This window comes from Bos javanicus, chromosome 7 (assembly GCF_032452875.1).
Source record: "Bos javanicus breed banteng chromosome 7, ARS-OSU_banteng_1.0, whole genome shotgun sequence".
In the NCBI taxonomy this organism is placed as follows: domain Eukaryota; kingdom Metazoa; phylum Chordata; class Mammalia; order Artiodactyla; family Bovidae; genus Bos; species Bos javanicus.
In genome coordinates, this window is record NC_083874.1 from 94,394,559 (window position 1) to 94,417,760 (window position 23,202).

The 23,202-nt window shown below is 38.1% G+C and overlaps 1 protein-coding gene across 5 annotated transcripts in view; it reads right to left on the reverse strand.

Annotated features, from left to right (window-relative positions):
- Positions 1 to 23,202, reverse strand: part of SKIC3 (SKI3 subunit of superkiller complex) — a 150,546-nt gene that overhangs the window by 73,923 nt on the left and 53,421 nt on the right. For 4 of the 5 annotated variants that reach the window (XM_061424417.1, XM_061424421.1, XM_061424420.1 and 1 more), the window contains 9 exons: positions 19,912 to 20,002; positions 16,579 to 16,722; positions 14,639 to 14,730; positions 14,169 to 14,244; positions 13,505 to 13,645; positions 9,981 to 10,079; positions 9,764 to 9,872; positions 1,153 to 1,293; positions 236 to 337 (listed from right to left, as the gene is read on the reverse strand). In XM_061424417.1, the coding sequence (XP_061280401.1) occupies positions 236 to 337; positions 1,153 to 1,293; positions 9,764 to 9,872; positions 9,981 to 10,079; positions 13,505 to 13,645; positions 14,169 to 14,244; positions 14,639 to 14,730; positions 16,579 to 16,722; positions 19,912 to 20,002 (995 nt within the window). Of the gene's footprint in view, positions 1 to 235; positions 338 to 1,152; positions 1,294 to 9,763; positions 9,873 to 9,980; positions 10,080 to 13,504; positions 13,646 to 14,168; positions 14,245 to 14,638; positions 14,731 to 16,578; positions 16,723 to 19,911; positions 20,020 to 23,202 lie in introns of all 5 variants that reach the window. The other variant, XM_061424419.1, reaches the window with a different exon arrangement.

Here is a 23,202-nt window from a genome sequence, read left to right on the forward strand (position 1 = left end):
TTAATTAGAAGCTAATTACTTTACAATATTGTATTGGTTTTGCCATACATCAACATGAATCTGCCACGGGTGTACACGTGTTCCCAATCCTGAACCCCTCTCCTGATGGGTTTTTAATCTCCCCAGTAAAATTTAAATTAGCTGTCAACTTAGAATACAAAATAAAGCACCACCATCGTTCTTCCCTAAGACGAGAAGCAGCAGGGTTGACCACCCTTAAAGATGTCAGGAATACCTCGATTGCATGAAAGAACAGCTTCCTTAGGTTTATGCATTCTTACTTGGGCTTCTGCTAGATGATACCATCCAGCTGTGCAGAGGGGGCTTTCCTTTATCCCTAAGAAGATAACAGCAATCACAAAGTCCAAGGTTTCCATCACTACTGAGGTGAACAGCCCCACCACCCACTCCCCAAATGAGTCTCCTCCCCTCTCCCTTGTCACCCATCTGACCAGTCACAAAGTCACACTGATTCCATGCCCATCACTTCAGTTGGGATCTCCATCACCCATCCCAGATCAGTGCAAGTGCTTGCCCTCTACTCAAATTCATTCTCTACACTGTAGTCAGAATATTTCTAAAAATACATATGGGATTATGAAATCCCTATACTTAAGACCTTCCAATGGTTCCCAATTGGATAACACACAAACTCCTTAATGAGGTTTGCAAGGCCCCTCTCCAGCCTCAATCGTTCTCATACTTCCTTTTCCAATCTCCCTGAATGGCCAGGAGTGCCACGAATGCCAGCTTTTCTCTCGCCTCAGGCCATCTCAACTCTCAGCCCACAGCACCCTTCCCACCACCAGGCTTTCTATCTGTCACTCAGATCTCAATCTGAATCAAAGTTCATCCAGAAACATCATACTGGGCAAGACTAAACTAAAGCCTCCTAAGGATGGAGACATTATCTTTATTTTACAGATAAAAACAATAAGACATAAAGAGTTTAATGAACTTTCCTAAGGTCTTGAAATTTGTGAATGGCAGAGTTGGAATTCAAACTTAAGCAGACTCCAGAATATGTATGTACATTTTTTTTTTTTTTGCTTCTATCCTAAATATATACATTCCTTAAAGAAAGACCCAAAGATAAATAACTGCTGACTGACACCTATACCTCATGTTATACTCTGCACCCCACACACTTACCTTCTGTTAAGTTCCTAACAGCATCTTCGTACTTTTTGTCTTGTAATGCTTTAATGCCTAAACCTATGAGACCTGTACCACTTTGGGGATCCATTTCCACTAGTCTACAACAATACTGTTCTCCCTCATCAGTAAGACTTCCTGGAATTAAAAGAAAAAGTTATTAGCATACGTATACCAATATGTGCCAAAACCTACGCACCATAAATCTTTTTAAGATGTAAGTTTTTGAAAAATTAAATCTCAAAAGCTGGCTTCTTACAAACACCTCCACATTCTGATTCCAGGAATTCAAAACTTAAATAGATCAACAAATCTAGAAAATATTAACATTTCATTTTAAAAAAATCATGTTCCTTCTTGTTCTTAAATACCAGAAGTAGAAACCACTTTATTCACAGCAGTATCAGTAAACCAAACCTGCTGTCATACTCAAGGGTTTCACACAAGAAACCTATGGCTACTTGTCATAATGCTAAGACTCAGCCACCGCTTGCCACCAGGTCTCCCTTTTCTATTCAGCAGTACAATTTTGGTTGTTATATGAAGGAATTCTTGTCAAAGGACAGAATCTTTGCTAATTTCTCCCTGGACAACAATGTACTGCCAGAGATGAGACACCCAAGGTGCCAGATGCAGTGGACTCGTCCAGCACACGGCACCCTGTACAAAGACTAAGTCACGTTCTTCTCAGGCTTACAAGTTCAGCACTACATTTTTGCATTCTTTCAAAACTTCCTTTTCCTATGTAAGTTAACAGTTAAGCTTACGTAGTAATCATTCAATGTCTGCATTTTGAATTTATTTTGGTAAAAATAATTAGCTTAGAAAACATTGTAGGTTCTGTTGTATTTCCATTTTCTCAAACCACAATCAATCCCAAGATTCCTGTTCCCAGAAAAGCAGAAAAACAGGTGGAAAAGAAGGCTTCTGTTTTGAGAATAAACTGTGAATACCATTCACCACTTTAATAAATTGTTTAATCACATAAGAAAATTCTTAAAAAGTAATTTAGACAGTAATTTACAACTTGAAGCAATAAACAAGGGAATAAATAAAAACAGGTTAACTGAAAAAAGACCTGATGCTTATGTATTTATGTAAAACAGTCACAAACCACATATGGAACCACTGTTTCAGCAACAGATATTAAAGGTGAATTCTTTGCATGATACCATTTAGCTTACATATTTACACAAAATTTTCAAAACCAAACATACAACAATGCATAATCCCTAAATAATATTTTACATATTAACTTAGAAGTCCAAGTTGGCACCAAAGATTCACGGAATTCATAATGGCTAAAGAATTAAAACTTCAATACTATTTGGTGAAATGTGAGAATCAATTGGAAGAAATATTACTTTGGTTACTAAGCCAGAAAGAAGAAGCCTAATTCTACACAAGAATTCTCCTTCTGTCAACATGTTCTATCGCTTCTATATATATGAATTCCAAGAATAGACATGCCTAGTTTCATACACCCTGCATCCTCCAAAAGCAAACCAATGGGGTCCCCCCCTCTATTTTATCCAGTGGTATTGTCTAAACTATCAGATATCAGAATAACCTGGAAGACTTTTTAAAACCAAAAATGCTGAGCTCCACTCTCAAAGTTTCTGATTCAGTAGGTCTGCTATTAGCCCTGAGAATCTGCATTTCTAACAAGTTCTCAGGTGATATTCCTGGTCCAGAGACCATACTTTAAGAACCACCAGTCTACAGTATTTGCCAATACCGTATGCCCACTGTATTACTAGCTTTATGACAGGTATACCCTGCCTTTGCTGTCTCTGTAACTAAACAGTCATTTCTGAAAGATAGGGGCTAGTATAGTATCTTACACATGGCAGACATTCATTAAATATTGTAATGATCTTTTAAAAATACCATTACGAGGCTTTACTATTGGCTCAGCGGTGAGGAATCCCCGCCAGTGCAAGAGACATGAGTTCAGTCCTTGGGCTGGGAAGATCCCACGTGCTATGGAGCAGAGGGCCTATGAGTCACAACAACTGAGCCTCTGCTCCAGAGCCCGGGAGATGTGACCACTAAGCCCACATGCCATAACTGCTGAAGCCCAGGTGTCCCGGGGCCCATACTCCACAAGAGACACCACCACCACGAGAGGCCCTCACACCGCGGCCGGGAAGTGGCCCCCACTTGCTGCAACCAGGGAAAAGCCCACACAGCAGCGAAAACCCAGCACAGCTAAAGGGAAAAACTTTTAAAAAATTAATACCGTAATAACAGATGTCCCAAAAGGCTGAGTCTATGAATAGGCAAATGGCTGAGAATTACTATGGAGAATTAAAAACAGTCACCATTCTAAAAAAGAAAATAAAATGGCTACTAAAATTTTATCTTCAATTTCTACTCAACTGAGTCAAAAGTCTCTTACTCCATAAAAACACAATTCATGACAGGCTATCCTGGCTATCACAACTGCCCTGATTACAGAAAACACACCTAAGATGAAAAGAAGACAAGCCAGTCAGGCATCTTTCCAATGAACATCCACACTGAGCGTAAGCAAAGTGTGACTAGTAGATGAAAATGGTTTCCAAAAGGTCCAGGAACAACATGAAAACCTTTTAAAAGAAGGTAAATTTTTCTAACATACTCCCTTTGTTAACATCTGGGAGCACAATTATAGAAACAAAATGAGATTTGAGGAAACTATATTCACGTCAAGCCCTTAAGAACATACTCTCTACATATGATCAAGTGGCACTTAGAGGATTTCTCTACAGTGTTCACAAAAACCATCAACAGTAATAACGACACAAGGAATATTCCAGCTTCAACTCTCAATCCACTTCTCCATACTAATTCTTATTGAAAATACTACCTATACAAATGTTGGAGACAAAACCAGAGAGGAAACAGACTTCATTAATCTGAATAGAAAATCATTTACTTATCTGCTCTTTTTAACATTTAAAAGATTCCAAGATTCCAGATTCAGTGACTTTAAAACAGTTTGGCCATATTACCTTTATTTATCAATAAGGCAAGTAAGAGGCACTGCCCTGGTGGTCCAGTGGTTAAGACTCTGTGCTCCCAGTGCAGGAGACCCGGGTTTGATCCCTGGTCAGGGATCTAGATCCCACATGCCACAACTAAAGATCCCAAACATTGCAACAAAGACCCCACACAGCCAAATAAAAAAATAAACAGGGCAAGCTAGACATGGAGCTGATAAAAGATGTTCTGAAAAGGTTCAGAGCAGGTGCTAAGTAATAGCTATAAGAATTCTGTTTTCTAAAGTTTATCACAAAAAAAGGCAAGAGGTGTTTTTTTTAATAACTATTTTATTTCTGACATCCCAAAGGAATCCATCAGTGCTATAGAACTTTTTTTTTTTAAATAGCCTAGCTTGGGAGGGAGAAAAACAGCATGTACTCATTTCTTTATTTCCACCTGGATTTTCTAATATTTCTAGAACACAAAACCTTACACTCTTTTCTGTTTGAAGAACCAAGTCCTTTTTTATCTTCCCCCATTTCAGCAATAAAGCAAAACAAAATAAATCAAAAAAGGTCATTTAGCATGAAATAACATTTCATCAGGCGAAAGCTATTCACTACTTGTTATGTGAAGCTTTATAAACAGAGTCATTTTGAAAACACATCTTCAAGCCTCAACATGCAAAGGAGGACAAAGGAGAACGGATCTATTTGTCCTCAGTGGAAAAGAACCCAGTGATTAACTGCTGTTGAAGTAGCAAATTCTGCAGGCACTGAAGTACTCTAGGGGAGGATAGATCAGCCTTTAGGAGGCCTTCCAGATTTTCAAAAGTTCTTACTATACAGAAAGTTCAGCTTCAAGGAGCAACGAAAATATGAAAAAGAAAGAAACCATTAAGCACAGCTTCCTACTGTCCTGCCTTAACAATTAAGCTCTCACCCCAGAATAATGCTGCTGCTGCTGCTGCTGCTGCTGCTAAGTCACTTCAGTCGTGTCCAACTCTGTGCAACCCCATAGACCGCAGCCCACCAGGCTCCCCGTCCCTGGGATTCTCTAGGCAAGAACACTGGAGTGGGTTGCCAGCTACACCTCCTGTATTTAACATGTCCAAGTCTGCACTGCTCCATTCCGCAAACCCTCACAACTAACATTCCAGCAGGGAAAGAAGCTGTCCCACATGGATAAATATCCACCAACCCACTCCCCTTTGCCAGGATATAGAGCTCTCTTTCAACTCTGCAAATTACCCATCCTCAAAACCTCTTTGAGAATGATTTTTTTTTTTTTCACATAAACCAACACCCTCTCTAATCAAACGGCATAACCCCTTTGCTATCTCTTTAGTAAAATATTTTGTCAAGTATTGAATTTATAGGCAAAAGTCTGCAGACTACTTTTTTTTTCTTTGGTTTTGTTTTTTAGTTAATTTTTAATTAAAGGATAAGTATTTTACATGCAAACTATTTGTTGATCCCACTTCTACAATTTTGTAGGCTTTTGGGGATATGAAGGCATATTTACTCGACAAATTCACATTACAGGGTTATCTGTGCCTCTTAAGAAAACGTTTAATTAGTTTTCAAAAAGAAATGTCAGAGTATCTTCATGTGAGCAGGTCAAGAATGAGGGAATGGCACAAGCCATTAATAGCTGAACAGGAACAGAAACAAAAGGGTAAACTCCAGCCATTAATTTATCAATCACAATTGTAAACACAGAAAAATGGCTGGAAGATGGATACCAGGGGCTACACGATAAAGAAAACCAGTCCGCTTATCTTGGGAACACACTGGCCTCAAGTTAAAGTTTGAAGAAACTGAGTGATTTAGAACTAAGCTTCCTATTAGAGCAAAACAAAATAAAAACCATACATACAAGCTCTAAGCATGCTTCTGGTACTGAAAGTCTCTCAGTAGGCATCCTCCTCCTTGACCGCAAGGCAACGCCCATAATGTTAACTAGCTCTTTCTTCGTGAAAGTCTCCTTCCAGGTGACACCACTGCAATTCCCCTTCTCCTCTAAAAGTCTATTATCCCCTTTCATGCTTCCTCCTCCCGTCCCTTAAATGAAGTCAGTCTGTCCCTGGATTGCTTCCCTTTATACCTGCTCTCCACTTCTTCCTCCTCTTTTCTCATCATGTATTCTAAGTTTCAATTCACTCACTTTGATTAAAAAAGACAGCCCTACTAAAGGCCTCTTAATCATAAAACTAGTTGCTCAATCTCTCATGACAGCTCTCCCTTGTGAAATGCTTTCCTTGCCTTCTGTCTTGCTTTTTATCGAGGTCCCCCTCTTTCCTTTCTGACCTCTTCACTTCTCTGTCCTCCATTTCCTTCTTCCCCCTCTTCCTCCCTTTCCACACAAGGCACATTATACATGTTTCTGCTCTTCAGGCATCCTCTGAAGTCGTCCACTCCATTCCCTTTCACCTACATGCAAATGGTGTCCAAGCCTTAAAACTAGCCTTTGTACTGCTCTCTCGAGAGTAAACCCTGATGAGCATTCCCCTCTGAACACCCGTTAACACCTCCTCTCAACAACTTACCTTTGTACAAACCATCATTCCATATTAGTGCAACTTTTCAGGAAAGCCCAAAATTAAAATTGATTTCTCCCTCCTTTCACCTCTAAAAAAATCTATTGTCTTCATTTACCTGTTACTTTCAGTTGCTATCATATTCCCAGTTCATTCGTTCCTACAGTTCATTTGTTCTTAGTATCACTTATTCTATCCAATCTAGTCTATTTTCTGTACAATATATCCTGCAAACCAAGTCAGAGACTTTATACTTCATAAGCTACTCACTACGACACTTCTGTGCTTCCCGAGTGGCATTAGCGGCAAAGAATCCACCTACCAATGCAGGAGACGCGAGAGATGTAGGTTCGATCCCTAGGTCAGGAAGATCCCCTGGAGGAAATGGCAACCCACTCCAGTATTCTTGCCTGAAAAATTCCCTGGACAGAGGAGTCTAGCAGGCTACAGTCCAAGGGGTCACAAAGAATCGGCCACAACTGAGCGTGCACAACACTTACAACGTTTGCTTTTCTCACGTTAGAGCAAAGTGCTCTTCCACGTCTATCTTGGACTCAGTTAAAGTAAGGAGAAGGGGATCCATTTACTGCTCACCATAAAAAAATCACAGACTGAAGGTAAGAGTTCAGGACTTCAACTCAGGCATGAGAGGGGAAAAAATACAAGTTGGACTTAGAAGGGGAAGTCAGAGTAGGCAGAGTCAAGATTGGTGTAATAAGATTTCTGTAATAGGAATTTTCCCTCAATTATCTTTAGCGGTAATTTTCGACCATTTTTCAATTATGGAATATGTGACAGTCAGTAACAAACAAAGCATTCCCAAGTGTATACTCATTTAGCAACAAAGTGAAAAAACTTAGCTTAGGAAAGCTCTGCACCAACTCACAATCACTACCACACTGGTACTGGTACTGTTAATTCCATCCCAATGACTGACTTCGATGAACTTTATTTGTATCAGGTGAATACACACATGGACAGGAGTGATATTCAAGTTATTTTTAAAGCACCTGTTCAGCACAGACCCTGGCAAAAAAGGACAGCAACTGCTATGAAAACCAATATAGTCAACATTCTGTAAACTGACAGGCACAAGACATCTACAGCTGCAAGCTGTGGCAACTCCCAGCAGGCTAGCTGTCATCACCTCTCTCTCTTCCCCCAGAGAAAGCACACAACGAAGCAAGAGCACTGAGCACACACTAAGACACACTATCTGACTTGAATTCTGCTCTGTTTTATTGAAAAAGCAGATCATTCACAAACTTCATTACTTTATCATATTTAACAATGTACTTGTGTGACAATGACATACGACATAACATCAACACTGAGAATGCTTATCATTAACAAAATCTTCTCCAGGACATTTATATCCCTATGTAATACAGTCTAAACTACTTCACTAAAACAGATCTTAGTCTTTCTACTACAGCAAATAAAACTATTCTACTATTCTCCCAAACTGCACCTAGCTCCATACCTCTGCTCATGCCATGGGGAGTATCTTTCACCTCCTCCTGTTCATCTAATTTCTATGGAAAATTCAAGACCTTCTCCAATTCCCACCTTCCAAAAGATCTTACTAATCAACAATGAATTCAGTTCAGTTCTGTTCAGTCGCTCAGTCGTGTCCTACTCTTTGCAACCCCATGAATCGCAGCAAGCCAGGCCTCCCTGTCCATCACCATCTCCTGGAGTGTACTCAAACTCACGTCCATCGAGTTGGTGATGCCATCCAGCCATCTCATCCTCCATCTGCCCCTTTTCCTCCTGCCCCCAACCCCTCCCAGCATCAGAGTCTTTTCCAATGAGTCAGCTCTTCACATGAGGTGGCCAAAGGACTGGAGTTTCAGCTTTAGCATCATTCCTTCCAAAGAACACCCAGGACTGATCTCCTTCAGAATGAACTTGTTGGATCTCCTTGCAGTCCAAGGGACTCTCCAGAGTCTTCTCCAACACCACACTTCAAAAGCATCGATTCTTCAGCACTCAGCTTTCTTCACAGTCCAACTCTCACATCCATACATGACCACTGGAAAAACCATAGCCTTGACTAGACAGACCTTTGTTGGCAAAGTAATGTCTCTGCTTTTGAATATGCTATCTAGGTTGGTCATAACTTTTCTTCCAAGGATTGATCGTCTTTTAATTTCATGGCTGCAGTCATCATCTGTAGTGATTTTGGAGCCCAAAAAGATAAAGTCTGACACCGTTTCCAGTTTCCCCATCTATTTCCCATGAAGTGATGGGACCAGATGTCATGATCTTCGTTTTCTGAATATTAAGCTTTAAGCCAACTTTTTCACTCTCCTCTTGCACTTTCATCAAGAGGCTTTTTAGTTCCTCTTCACTTTCTGCCATAAGGGTGGTGTCATCTGCATAGCTGAGGTTATTGATATTTCTCCCGGCAATCTTGATTCCAGCTTGTGCTTCTTCCAGCCCAGCGTTTCTCATGATGTACTCTGCACAGAAGTTAAATAAGCAGGGTGACAATATACAGTCTTGACGTACTCCTTTTCCTATTTGGAACCAGTCTGTTGTTCCATGTCCAGTTCTAACTGTTGCTTCCTGACCTGCATACAGGTTTCTCAAGAGGCAGGTCAGGTGGTCTGGTATTTCCATCTCTTTCAGAATTTTCCACAGTTTATTGTGATCCACACAGTCAAAGGCTTTGGCATAGTCAATAAAGCAGAAGTAGATGTTTTTCTGGAACTCTCTTGCTTTTTCAACGATCCAGTGGATGTTGGCAATTTGATCTCTGGTTCCTCTGCCTTTTCTAAAACCAGCTTGAACATCTGGAAGTTCACGATTCACGTATTGCTGAAGCTTGGCTTGGAGAATTTTGAGCATTACTTTACTAGCATGTGAGACGAGTGCAATTGTACAATGAACTCGGTGGCTCACAATTCCCTGTGTCACTATACTTTCCTGTATTTCTTAGCCTTTTCATGTGCATAAAGACTAACTATCATACCTCCTCTCATGTCCAGAAATACTGAAATAATACTTTACAAGCAATAGGCAATAAAGCAATTTTTGATTGACATCAACATTACTCTTAGATCTCTAGGACACACAATATAATAAAGAAGAAATTACCTGATTCAATTAAATGTAAACAAAGCACTTCTAATGGATATTGTACAGTGGGATAGATGTTTATCATTCCTTCACAGGCCTTCTTCAACCTAGCAGTCTCATGAGGAAACTTGAAAAAAAAAAAGTAAAATAAACTGAGTAGCAGTAAAATATATTTATGAATACGTTCCTCATTAGAATAGAAAAGTCATATTAGAAATTTTAAAAATCAACTTACTTTGGATAAACACTGAATGAAATGTTTATAAAGCACTTGGTGATCTTCGCTAGGAATCTTATCTGATAAGCCCAATGCATTCTCAAAAGCAGTTAAAAGCTGAAACAAAGAAACAAAAAAACTATCATCTGTAGTTTACTTAAGTGACAAATGTAACAAACAGTTGAACACAGAAGACTCACTTATACAAAGGACACCCTCAACTAGTAACTGCAAATATGTTTATTGTCTGGCCCTGACAATTTCAATGAGGGGAAAAAATGTATAAGCTTGGAATACATCCCAACTCCAACTGGCCAGCAGACTGCACTGAACTGAGGGACAACTATAAACTGCTTAACAACAGTAATGAAATGTTCCCTTAAGTGCTTGCTGCTCTCTACTAAGGAGTTAAGAGGTGTAGTCTCATATGTCAGTGTAGCTTCTATTGCCCAGATCACTTTTAAAACATCCCTTCTGAAATCACCAGTACAGTCTTTGGAACATCTTCATAATAGCAAATCTTCAATCTCAAAAACAAAATGTTTCTGAAGTCATACTTTTGATAAAAGAAAATCAGAGATATGACTGAACTGTAATGAGATCATTTCCTTTATACAGTACTATTAACTGACTTTGAGGAAAATTCCAAAAGAAGCCTTCTAAATGTTTCCTCAGCAAAAACAGCAATACCTGAATCCAAGGCAAGCACTTTTAAAGAGTACCATTCATTTGGTTACATAAGTTCCGCATTTTTCACAATGAATTTCCATGACTGTATAATGAAAATTCATAATACAGTTCACCATCTCAAATTCTTTTTGTAAAGGATGACATGAAGTCTGTATAAGTAAGTAAAATTTTACTGCTCTGATAAAGTTAATGATCTTGAAGAAAATAAAAAAAGAAGCCTAACAAAGTCAAGCATGCACAATAGGTTCAAAAACATAATAAAGAAATTAATCCATATGTAAAATATATGACAAATTTTTTTCTCTGAACACAAATGAAGCAGAGTATCACTAGCATTCAGCTTGAAAATAACTGCCCCCCAATACTTTTATCCTATTTTTAACAGCTAGAAATTAATTATTAAAATGACAAGTATAATTAATTATCTTCCATGAAGTAGTACAGTATGGATTTTTTTAAATTTTACTTATTTCAGCATGTCTCTGATACTCCGGTAACCTATACTATTTTAAAGAAATAATGAAGTCAAATATGAAGATGTGATTTAAGAGAAATCAATAAATCACCTAATTTTGTCACCATTCAATTTCTTTCTACAAGTGAATCTATATACCAGTAAATCAATATATACAATGGAGATAAGATAGTCCCTTCAACAAGTGGTGCTGGGAAAACTGGACAGCTATGTGCAAAATAATGAAATTAGAGTACTTCCTACAAACATATAGAGTACATATACAAAAATAAACTCAAAAGGGATTAAAGACCTTAATGTAAGACCAGAAACTATAAAACTCTTAGAGGAAAACAAAGGCAGAAGACTCTCTGACATAAACCACAGCAAAATCCTTTATGACCCAACTCCTAGAGTAATGGAAATAAAAATAAACAAATTGGATGTAATTAAACTTAAAAGCTTTTGCACAGCAAAGGGAATTATAAACAAGGTGAAAAGACAACCCTCAGAATGGGAGAAAATAATAGCAAATGAAACAACTGACAAAGGATTAATTCTCCAATATACAAATGAATGAAAACCTTATTCTCATATTTTCATTCCTAGCACTTAGGACATTGCCTGACATACAGTAATAGTTTCCCCATACTTTCTGATTAAAGGAACAAATGAGTGAGTGAACAAATGAAGAAAGAGCTTCCAATCTTACGCAGAATCTATAATTGTTAACATTTTAAAATTCTATTCAATTTAACAAGTGTACATTGAGTGCTTATTTACTATAATAAGAAATTAAGTTTACCTTTAAATTTATAAAAAATATGATGAAAATATTTTTCATTTAGTTCAAAACCAGTGGTTTTTTAATAGTCTTTTAAAAATTCTTTTCCATTACTTGAAAAGCTGCAGTTTAAAAAGGAATACTGCTAGGAATAAGCAATCCAGATACTAAATATAAACACTCTAAATATAATAGTCTACTACTGACAAGGGATTAATCTCCAAAATACATTTAATACAAATACTTTATGCAGCTCAACAACAACAAAAAGAAAAACCAAATAACCCCAGCAAAAACCGAGTGCAAGATCTAAAAAGACATTCCTCCAAAGAAGACATACAAAGAAGATGGCCAAGAGGCACATGGAAAGATGTTCAACATCACTAATTATTAGAAAAATGTAAGCCAAAACCACAATGAGGTATCACCTCACACCAGTCAGAACAGTCATCATCTAAAAGACTACAAACAACAAACGCTGGAGATGGTGTGGAGGAAAAGAAACCCTCGTACACTGTTGGTGGGAATGTAAAATGGTGCAACCATATGGAAAACAGCATGGAGGGTCCTTCAAAAAACTAAATACAGAACTATCATGTGATCCAGCAATCCCACTCCTGGGCATATATCTGGAGAAAACCATAATTCAAAAAGACACACGCACCCCAATGCTCAATGCAGCACTGTTTACAATAGCCAAGACACAGAAGCAACCTAAATGTCTATCGACAGAGGCGTGGACAAAGACGATGCAGGCATACATGCAATGGACTACCACGCAGCCATAAAAAGAATGACATAACCCATCTGCGACAGCACGGACAGACCCAGAGATCGTCGTACTGAGGAAAGTCAGATGCAGAAAGACAAACATCATATGATATCACTTACATGCTGAATCTATTAAAAAATGGTACAGAAAAAGAGACATGTAGAAAACAACCTTACAGTTACCAGGGGGGCAAGTAGCAGGGGAGGGATAAATTGGGAAACTGGGATTGACATATACACAGTACTACATATAAAATACATAACTAACAAGGACCTACTGTGTCTCGCACAGGGAACTCTACTGAATACTCTTTAATGACCTATATGGGAAAGAATCTAAAGAGTAGATGTATGTACATGAATAACTGATTCACTTTGCTGTACACCTGAAATGAACACTGTAAACCATAATACTTTAATAAAAATTAAATACATAAATAAATAAAATACTCTAATTGTTAAACCTGAAAGCAATTTAATACTCTTAGTTCAGAAATACGAAGAAATATACCTTTAAGGTACAATTTTTTAGAAACAGCAGTTTTGTAAAAGTCAATTTCATAGTTTCTTTTTCACAGTTATTAAGTAACTGATATACTGTGAATTCTTGTGAATACAGGGATGTAAAATTTTGATACCCTGAATACCATTTCCACTCTGTCCAGACTTAGTTTGAAACTGCAGGCCTGTAACTCTGACTTTATCAGGAAGAGCATCTATGAATTTAAGATATCCAGTCTGACATACAGTGTTTTTCTATATTATATCGTGTTTGCATTTTCTAAACTCAACTGAATGATCAACTTTCGTGATACAAACTGTGGGGAGTACATGGCTCAGTACCAATTGCTGGGTCTCATTATTCTGGTCCTCAGTGCACTCAGCCAGCAACTGAGTCAATTTCCTCCACAGCTGATGAAGCTCCTGGTTGTCTGCACCTTCTTCCTGTCGTGTCTTTATCAATTTGTGCCATGTTCGGGCCACCTATCAAGGAGATTTAAAATGGTTACTATATCTAAAATACTGAAATGCTATTAAAAACATTTAAATCTATAAATAAAAACATCTTTATTTACTAATACATAAAAACTGCAAAAGCAGAGAGCTCCATCTATTATGAATTCCATAAAAAAAATAGGATGACTGGGCAAACCCACATAGTCCTTATATGAGAAGTATGACTGATGAGATACCAGAGTGCATACAGGAATGACTATATGCCCCAGTCCTCATAACTTACAGCATCAGCAGTGGGACACCACAAATGAGTCACTGAATTCTACAGATGATATACTTTTACTTATTTTATTTATCCCTGTCCAGTTTCAAAAAAGTTTGGAAGTTATGATACCTGAATTCCAAGTTACAGTTTTCAAAGCACTGTAATTTGTTTTGATGCTGTACCATATGTTAATTTTTCAAATGTTTCCTTAAGCTAAATGAAAGCTTCCTTTTAGTAATGGTTTTATTAAAAGAAATTTACTACCCAAGCAAATCATTAACCGACCTCTACGTGTTTCTTTTCTTGGTAATACAGATCCACCAGTTTCTTACAGACATCACACCACTTCTGTTTGTCAACACTTAGAATAGAAAAAGAGGATTTTGAATTTGATTAATGAAAAAAACTGAGGACTTAAGACACAAAAATTAAAATATCACCAAAATAATACTACTGGAACATATCCTCTATCACACTACAGAAAAATTTCATAAAATGAGCCTCTCATAAAAAATAAAGGTTTAAGAAACATTATCTTCTATTATATTGACTAAAAATAATATCAAAGTTCTCAAATTAGTCAACCCGCCTACTATTACTGTTTCAATCACAATTAAGAGATTCTGTAACAATAGTTTGAAAGGAAAATGATTTCCAATTCCCAGTAAATGTTTGAAGTACTTGTATATAATTTTAACCAGTTTCTTCTACTTCAAGCCTTTACAGAAACGAGCCTTTCGCCACGTACTGATTACCTTTCATACAGATCCAGGAGCTTTTGGTAAACACCAGGTAAGTCATCCTTAGCATTTATGTGATTACATTTCTCATACAAACTTGCTAACCCCTAGAAGAGGAAACAGCAATGATTACTCTTCCAAAGACATCCAGTGTGCTCACATTTGTTTTGCTAAGTAAAGTGACAATCTGTAAAGATTATTTATGACAGAGATTATTATACTTTACAGATGAAATAAAACACCTGGGATTTGCCTCCAAATAATTGGGGGTAGGAGGGAGTGGGTGAAAGTACAGATGAAAAAACACTGGCCGTGAGTAGGTTTTTACTGAAACTGGATGATGGGCACAGAGTGGTTCATTTCATCATTCTCTTTACTTTTGAAAATGTATTTCACAATAATAAACACTTCTTAAATAATTCTTGTGCAATTTTAACCCCTAAGATGTTACCATACAACACTATTTTCACATGGTCAAAAGAAAGAAATCCAAGTACTCTGTGGAAATTATCATTTTTGCTTCAAATAAAGATAGATATCCTAAACCAATGAGTACACAATAAAAGCTGGCATCAGAGAGATGTTACCAGACAACCTACTCATGTTCTTGTTCATGTGAACCTGAGACAAACAGGTTCACGTTCTCCAGAGTCTTCTACCTCCTATTAATCACAGTTTCTAAGATGTGATTGAGATACGAAACAAAGTCATTATACATGAAAAAGCTGGAGAAGCCAAGTAAAAAACAGAGACCATTAAAATAAGAAAAAAGAATGTAACTCATACTCAGATAGGAATTTCAAATTTTTTCATATTATTATTTATTTATTTACTTATATTTTTTACAACAGTGCGAAGACCCATCAATGGGGAAAAAAATGAGGTGTCTATCACATTGCTAAAGATAAATGATGAAGATGGGTTGAGGATTGAGGTCACAGCACCATGAAAGAGAAAGATTCTCAGATCTTTCTGGGCAACTGAGTTCAGAATCAGTTGGGGACAGATTGGGAGTTTGGGAAGGACATGTACACACTGCTATATTTAAAATGGATTACCAATAAGGACCTACTGTATAGCACAGGGAACCCTGCTCAATATTATGTGGCAGCCTGGATGGGAGGGGAGTTTAGAGGAGAATGGATACATGTATATGTATAACTGAGTCCCTTCACAGGCCACGTGAAACTATCATTACACTGTTAATTGGCTATACCCCAATACAAAATAAAAAGTTAAAAAAAAAAAAAAACTGTATGGCTCAGGAAACTCTGCTCAATATCCTGTAATAACCTAAATGGGAAAAGAATTTGAAAAAGAATAGATAAATGTATATGCATAACAGTCACTTTGGTGTACACTTGAAACTAACACAACATGGTTAATCAGTTACGCATGTGTGTATGCTAAGTCACTTCAGTTGTGTCTGACTCTTTGAGACACTGTGGACTGTAGCCTGTCAGGTTCCTCTCTGAGGGATTCTCCAGGCAAGAATACTGGAGTGGGTTGCCATGCCCTCCTCTGGAGAATCTTCCTGACCCAGGGATCAATCTTCCTGACCCAGGGATCATATTATTTTTTAAAAAACACATTAATATACCATCTTTTCCCTCAGATAAGCATAAAGAATATTATTCATAAGTCTCTCATATGCATACATAATTAAGTTGGAGATTTATATAATCATGTTTCAATTTCTGTCCTAACATTTGGAAATAATCCTTTGGATTAGATGTTAAATAGTAGCAAACAGCATCCTTGGCACCAACTAACTTTCAAGTTTACAAGATCAAAAAAAAAAAGAAAAAGTTTACAAGATCAATAAATTTAATTTCTTCTCTCTTATACTGGGGAAATGGCGGTCTAAATGCTTATTGTAAAGCTGTCACCTGTATTTTGAAAAACGTTCTTTCCTATAACATAGTCAAAAAAAAAAAAAAAGAATGTCTACATACCTGCCAAGCTAGTAGCTGGTCTGGCTCTAATTCAGCAGCTTTCTTGTAGGCACCCTGGGCCTGATCAGGCTGTTCTAGCTCGGCTGCAGCAACGCCAATAAAAACCCAGGCATTATAGTTATTCTTCTCTTGTTTTAACACTGTCTGGTTAAAAAAATTAAAAGAGACGTTCGTTACGTTTTAGAAACTTGTGGACAGTCTACCTAACAGTCAGGAAATCTGGATCTACCACTAACTCGGTGATCTCAGAATACCACTCAACCTCTCTGGTCCCCGGTTTCCTCAAGGAGAGGGGGAGCTGGACTGGACCAGTGACTGCGGGGGGCCTGAAATATGAGGCATATTTTACAGAGATGCCCAAGTAATCCTCGTGCCTCAGCCAAATGCCTCCCTCTGCCCCTTGAGAATAACACTAAGTATAAAGAGCACAATTAAGACTATTCTTACCACCCTCCACGGCACACTGCTACTAGTCACTTACAAAACTATTTTCCATATTGTATCCAACTCCCTTATCCAACTCCCGTATTTTCTTTCCCCTATGATAGCATCTCCCCATATTAAACAGATAGATATTTTCATTGAAATTATATGCTAGGAAAGTATTTTGACTTCAATGTGATTGTACCAAATATGTTCAAAAGAAATAGTGGCGATGAATGTTTAAACAACACCTGTCAACTAGAACAAAAATTATACAGAGAGCTACTGCTTACAGAAGTAACAGCTACTTGCTAAGGTAAAACAGTTTGAAATGGAAAGCAAAGATGTTCCAGTGAAAGGAACACAAAACTACTAGCTAAAATGAAATTAGCTCTTAAGGTTTTACATATTCTAGAGAAAAGGAAGAACACTTCTGAGTTGAAGCAGGCAGATTATTAGTCTTACGTGCGGCCACATGACACTTCTAGCAATGTCACCAATATTCTATCCCATAATGTTACCTCCCAAAAAACCGGCACCCATGAGGTAAGCACCAAAGCTAAGCTCCAAACACTGAAGTCTTATTAACGTTTGTGTTCCCAACACCAAGGGTAATGACTGGCATACGACTGCAGAACAAACGATAAATGCCACAGTCAACCCACAGTCAGTAAGGACCTGTTGTCTGCCTAATCATCGGGTTTTCAAGATTGGAAACAGACTTTTTAAAGAAATACTTATAACAGTGCAGTGAAAGCAGGTATGGCATTCTGAGATAAGGAAAAAAGTACCTGACTCCCAACTCCATCCGAACAAGTCAGACAAGGCTGCCTAAAGGCATGCTTATACTGTGTTACAGACGCACCAGCAGAGGAGGTGATAAATCAGACCAGACACGGCAAATACACTAAGGAGCAACTTCTCCTAAAATGTCAACATTCTAGGTTACTACACGTTAAGTCGTCACACATTTGCCACTGACTAGTTCCCCATCTTTGGCTTTCCAGCTGAGTCTCTCAGGTATAAACTGCTTGGTGGCATTCATATGTGAATCAGAAAGAAGACGGCTGCGGTACTTCTGTATATATTAACAGAAACAGATTCACACGTGTATTAGTCTAGTGCTGAAGGAAACAACCCCTCCCAGCACCCCTGCCACCTCCTCCTTCTTACTGTGAGTCTAAAGAGCCCATCCACCTTCTTCTGTATGAGGGTTAGTTCTGTCATGGCCTCCACCCCTGCTGGGCTCACTAGAAACCTAACCTCTCAAGGGCATCCTTCACCCCTTTAGACTCTCATTCTATACTGCTATCTATTTCCCCCAGGCTTACTCAGTTCTCTCCCTCCCACTGTCCTGAACTCTTTAGTGCAACTGCTGACACTCCTGATGTGAACAGCCAAGGTCCCTAGGTTCAATCTTTCTTTGAACTGCACCAAGTTCTGTTGCAATGAAACTGGGCTGTGGCCCTACAGATCTTACATGCTGCAGCTGATTTCTTTTCACATTCATCCCACATATCACAGGCCAGGAGCTAAGACAAGGGTTTCCGTTGCTCACACTTGTAACTTGTAATATATTCTTCTTCTGCTCCCCCTCCTCCTTTAAAAACCCTAGCACCTTTGAAGATCAAACCACCAGCTATACTCTAGAAAATATCCTTCTTGTTGCTACCATCTACCAACCTCCTAGGAATCCCCTTTCCTTCAGTGAAAATAGGGTATCCCTCCTCTCCACTTCAATTCCAGTAATCATTCTATCAATCATGCAGACGACCCAATGAATGTCAAGGCCTCTCAGTTACTTACCCTCAGTACTCAGCCATCCAAAACCTGGGTTTCCAGCATGCACCTCTCCTAGCCTCCCAGTTCAATTACTGCAGTGGTAACAGTTCTTTAACCTCTATTATGACCAACTTTTTTCTAATCTCACCTCCCTCCAACTATCACCCTACTTCTCAATTCTCATGTCTCATGTCCCAGCTTATACCAGCTTACATCACTGTCATCATTCCCTTGCAAACATCCTCAACTCCTTTGCCTCTCTTTCCCCTCAGCTTTCTTACTACCTATATATTGAATTCATCGTGTCCATCTCCAAGCCTGAGAAGGGTGACATGAAGGAAGACACTACACAGCTGAATACACCAATCTCACTTTAGTAACATGAAATTTTCAAAAGGACATTGACTACAGTCCGGTAATCCTGCTAATCCTTACTAATAAATTTCTTCTCTCATGGCGAATGACAACCATATCATACCTTCTTTTGTCTCCAGCCTCCTACACAACTCCTCTTTCAGCTTCAGCTTATCGCTAAGAGACAGGAGCCATCAGAGGGGGACATTTATCTTCCCACCACCACCACCCAATCTACAAACCTGATGGCTGTGGATCTGTATCTATCTTCCCTGCTGTTTAGACAGAAAAAGTGTCAAAGGCCCTCCTCTCAAGCTCTGGACCCCATCCTCACTCACCCTCCCAGGGACTGCTCTCCTACTGCCAGCCTGCATCTCTCCTGCACCTTCAGTTCCTCCTTCTGGACACAAACATTTCCCTCAGCACAGAAAGGACCTTTAGAATCCTAATACTCACAACCACACACCAAGCGGATTCTCCCGACGACATACCATTAAAGAAGGAAAACTTAAGTGTTCCATAGTACAATCCATCAAAAGACAGCTAAGACACATTCAGGTTTTGGGAACTTGTCTTCGACAAGTTACCAATAGAGAGAAAGACAAAAGTAAGTGGTAGAAGTAACTTATCCTGGCACAACCACGCTAATGGTTCTACTAACAGGCCTGACCACTTTTGTTGTATTTAGACACAAATGATTCACATATTACAAATCAGTGGTGCTTACAGCTGTGACCTTTTCTGTCCTGGAAGGAAAAAAAAAATATTAGTTACCTTACAATGTTTCAAAGCTTCTTTGTATTCTTTGTTTCTGATTGCATCTCTAGCACTTTTCAGAGCAGTCTTTACTTCCTTGCTGGACATTCTGTCAAAACAAAAAGCCTGTTTATACTTAAATAAAGGCAAAGGACTATTCAAGAGGACTATATACTAATTTCAGCCTGAATGAAACTACAATGATACCTGCCTAACTATAACAGTTCCAACAAATTGAACAAACTTAACCTCTGAAAAAGGCACACATAATTCCTTCCACATGGAGCATTCTTTCCCCTTAAAATAAACATATTTTATTATGTTTAAAAAACAGAAAGTCAGATCATCCCTTCAGATTTTTACTCAAACGTCACTTCCTCAATGAAACCTTCCCTGGCCATGCTATTTAAAATTTTAACACTTTCTTCTTCCAATTCCCAACCACTCAATATTCCCTAACTATCTCTTTAACACTGCATTTATTTCTCTTCAGAGCACTTAACACCATCTAATATATTATATACTTATTTATTATTATCTGTTTCCCAACCCCACCAGAATATAAGCTCCATGTAGGCAGGGATTTTTAATCTGTTGTTGGGTTGTTGCTGTTGCTTAATTGCTGTATCCTCAATCCTTAGTATCTGACAAACTGTATATATTTGCTAAAATTGCATTGTATTTGAATTATATGCATTCTCCGTATAGTAGGCTAAAACACAGATGATCTTATGGGCCAGGACCCAAAGCACACACCAATCTCAATAGAATTCTATACAAAGCAAGTACTAAAATAAATCCAAGTCACAGAGTAAAAACATTAACACAAATAAATTTCGGTAACTATGATGTAAGTTTAAGAAAGCATTCTGTTTTGATGTTAGTTTCTATAAAATATAAATCAGGATTTTAACTTTTTTCACAGTAAGGATTTCTTTAGGATGACAGTAGTCTAGTATTCCTTGTAATATAATATTCTTTGAAGAGAAGTAAACGTAATGTTTATACTTAAATAAAGGAAAGGAATATTCAAGAAGACTATACTAATTTTAGCCATAGATATTTCAATTTGTACACAAAATATTCACTGAAGATATATTAGTATAATATTAAATAAACTAACATATTTTAAGATGTCACAACTTATTCCATTTACCAGTAAACCAGCCAAATTCAATCACAACTTGATGTTGAAAAAAGAAACATTTGTATTTTTTTTGCCAACTCCATTGAACTCTAACCTCAAGAATGTAAAACAAAGCTATGTACATATTAGGTAATTATAGATCACTGATGCTCAAGGTAGCAAAATGAACAAAGAAGATGGCTCACGGACATGGTAGCTGACAGTTCTTTACATCCAAACAGGCTAAGGCACAAGCGTAAGATGAAAGAAATTTAAGAAGCCAGAGAATTAAAAAAAATCCTTTTGACTTAAAGAATTTTAGATTCAAATAATACAAAAATTAAAATATTAAAATATCAATTTATAGCCAAAATGAGACTTCCTAAATAGACAGAAAAGGGATTTTTTTGCTTAGTTACAATAATTAGACAATTAAAGCAACATACTCATGTGCTCTTATTTTGGACACTGCTCTGTTAGCTGAAATGATATTGGCATAAATTTACAGATGTAAAACATCAGAAGGATTTTTATACAATCTGCAAATCTTGCTTGAAGCAACCAAGTCTGTATGCTGATGCAACATTATATTTCTCACACCTAAGTTATCTTTGGTAGATAAACCTGCAGACTGAAAGAAGAGAATGACAGGGATGATGACAACTAATCTGGACCAACAGAAAGGGATAAAAAGAGACATCCAAGAAGAAAAAACAAAAATCAAGAGATACCCAAGTTAAAAAAGAACAAAAAAAGTTTCAAGATAAGACCAAGCAAAAGCAATCAGAAGAATGCAACTTTTCCAGGACAAAGATCACCATCTTTTCTATCACCCAACATACAAGTAAAAGCACTTCTGAACAAAGCAGAACCAAGCAGCACTAACACAGCATGCAGCTCCCAAGCTATATGTTGCCTTTGACAGAAGACACAGAAAGGAAGGCCTCTGCTCTGAAGAATATAATCTCAATCCAGAGAAAGACCTCAGGCACATGAGTCACTGAAGAATCAAACTCTAAACTAAGGCTAATGAGTGCAAGTGCGAAAGGAGTGTAGAAGACAGAAGTGTGATGTGAAATAATCAACGGCTACGAGGTAGAGAAAGGATCTGAGAATGGAGGGAAGAAGGACAATTACTACAGCCAGAGGCACTGCATTAGCAAAGTCGGAGAGAGAAGAATGAGTGTGGATTGTGTAGGAAACAATAAGGAAGCCAGACTGAATGGAAGAGGAAGGACTTGTTGAAGAACAGAAGAAAATTAGGCTGGGTAGGTAGAGCACCAGTTTACATAAGACTTTGAAAAGAGACAGACAAATCTGGACTTAAATGGAGCAGCCAACATAGATCTGTCAAATGCCTCAAAGTGGGTTATTTTTAAAGACCATACGAGACAAACTCTATTCTTCTCTTGGGGGCCAATTCGAATGTTCAATATCCTTCTATAGCCTGACATGTCTTCACAGGTAATTACATCTACTCTTGCTATACAAAAAAGGTCTTAATGACCCAGATAACCATGACAGTGTGATAACTCACCTAGAGCCAGACATCCTAGAGTATGAAGTCAAGTGGGGCTTAGGAAGAAGCAGTACCACAAACAAAGCTAGTGGAGGTGATGGAATTCTAGTTGAGCTATTTCAAATCCTAAAAGATGATGTTGTGAAAGTGCTGCACTCAATATGCCAGCAAATTTGGAAAATTCAGCAGTGGCCACAGGACTGGAAAAGGTCAGTTTTCATTCCAATCCCAAAGAAGGGCAATGCCGAAGAATGTTCAAACTACCGCACAATTGCACTCATTTCACACGCTAGCAAAGTAATGCTCAAAATTCTCCGAGCCAGGCTTCAACAGTACGTGAGCCGTGAGCTTCCAGATGTTCAAGCTGGATTTAGAAAAGGGAGAAAACAGAAATCAAGTTGCCAAAATCTGTTGGATCACAGAAAAAACAAGGAAATTCCAGAAAAACACCTACTTCAGCTTCACTAACTATGCTAAATCCTTTGACTGTGTGGATCACAACAAACAATGGAAAATTCCTAGAGATGAGAATACCAGACCACCTTACCTGCCTCCTGAGAAACCTGTAGGCAGGTCAAGAAGCATCAGTTACAACTGGACATGCAACAATAAACTGGTTCCAAACTGGGAAAGGAGTACATCAAGGCTGTATATTGTCAACCTG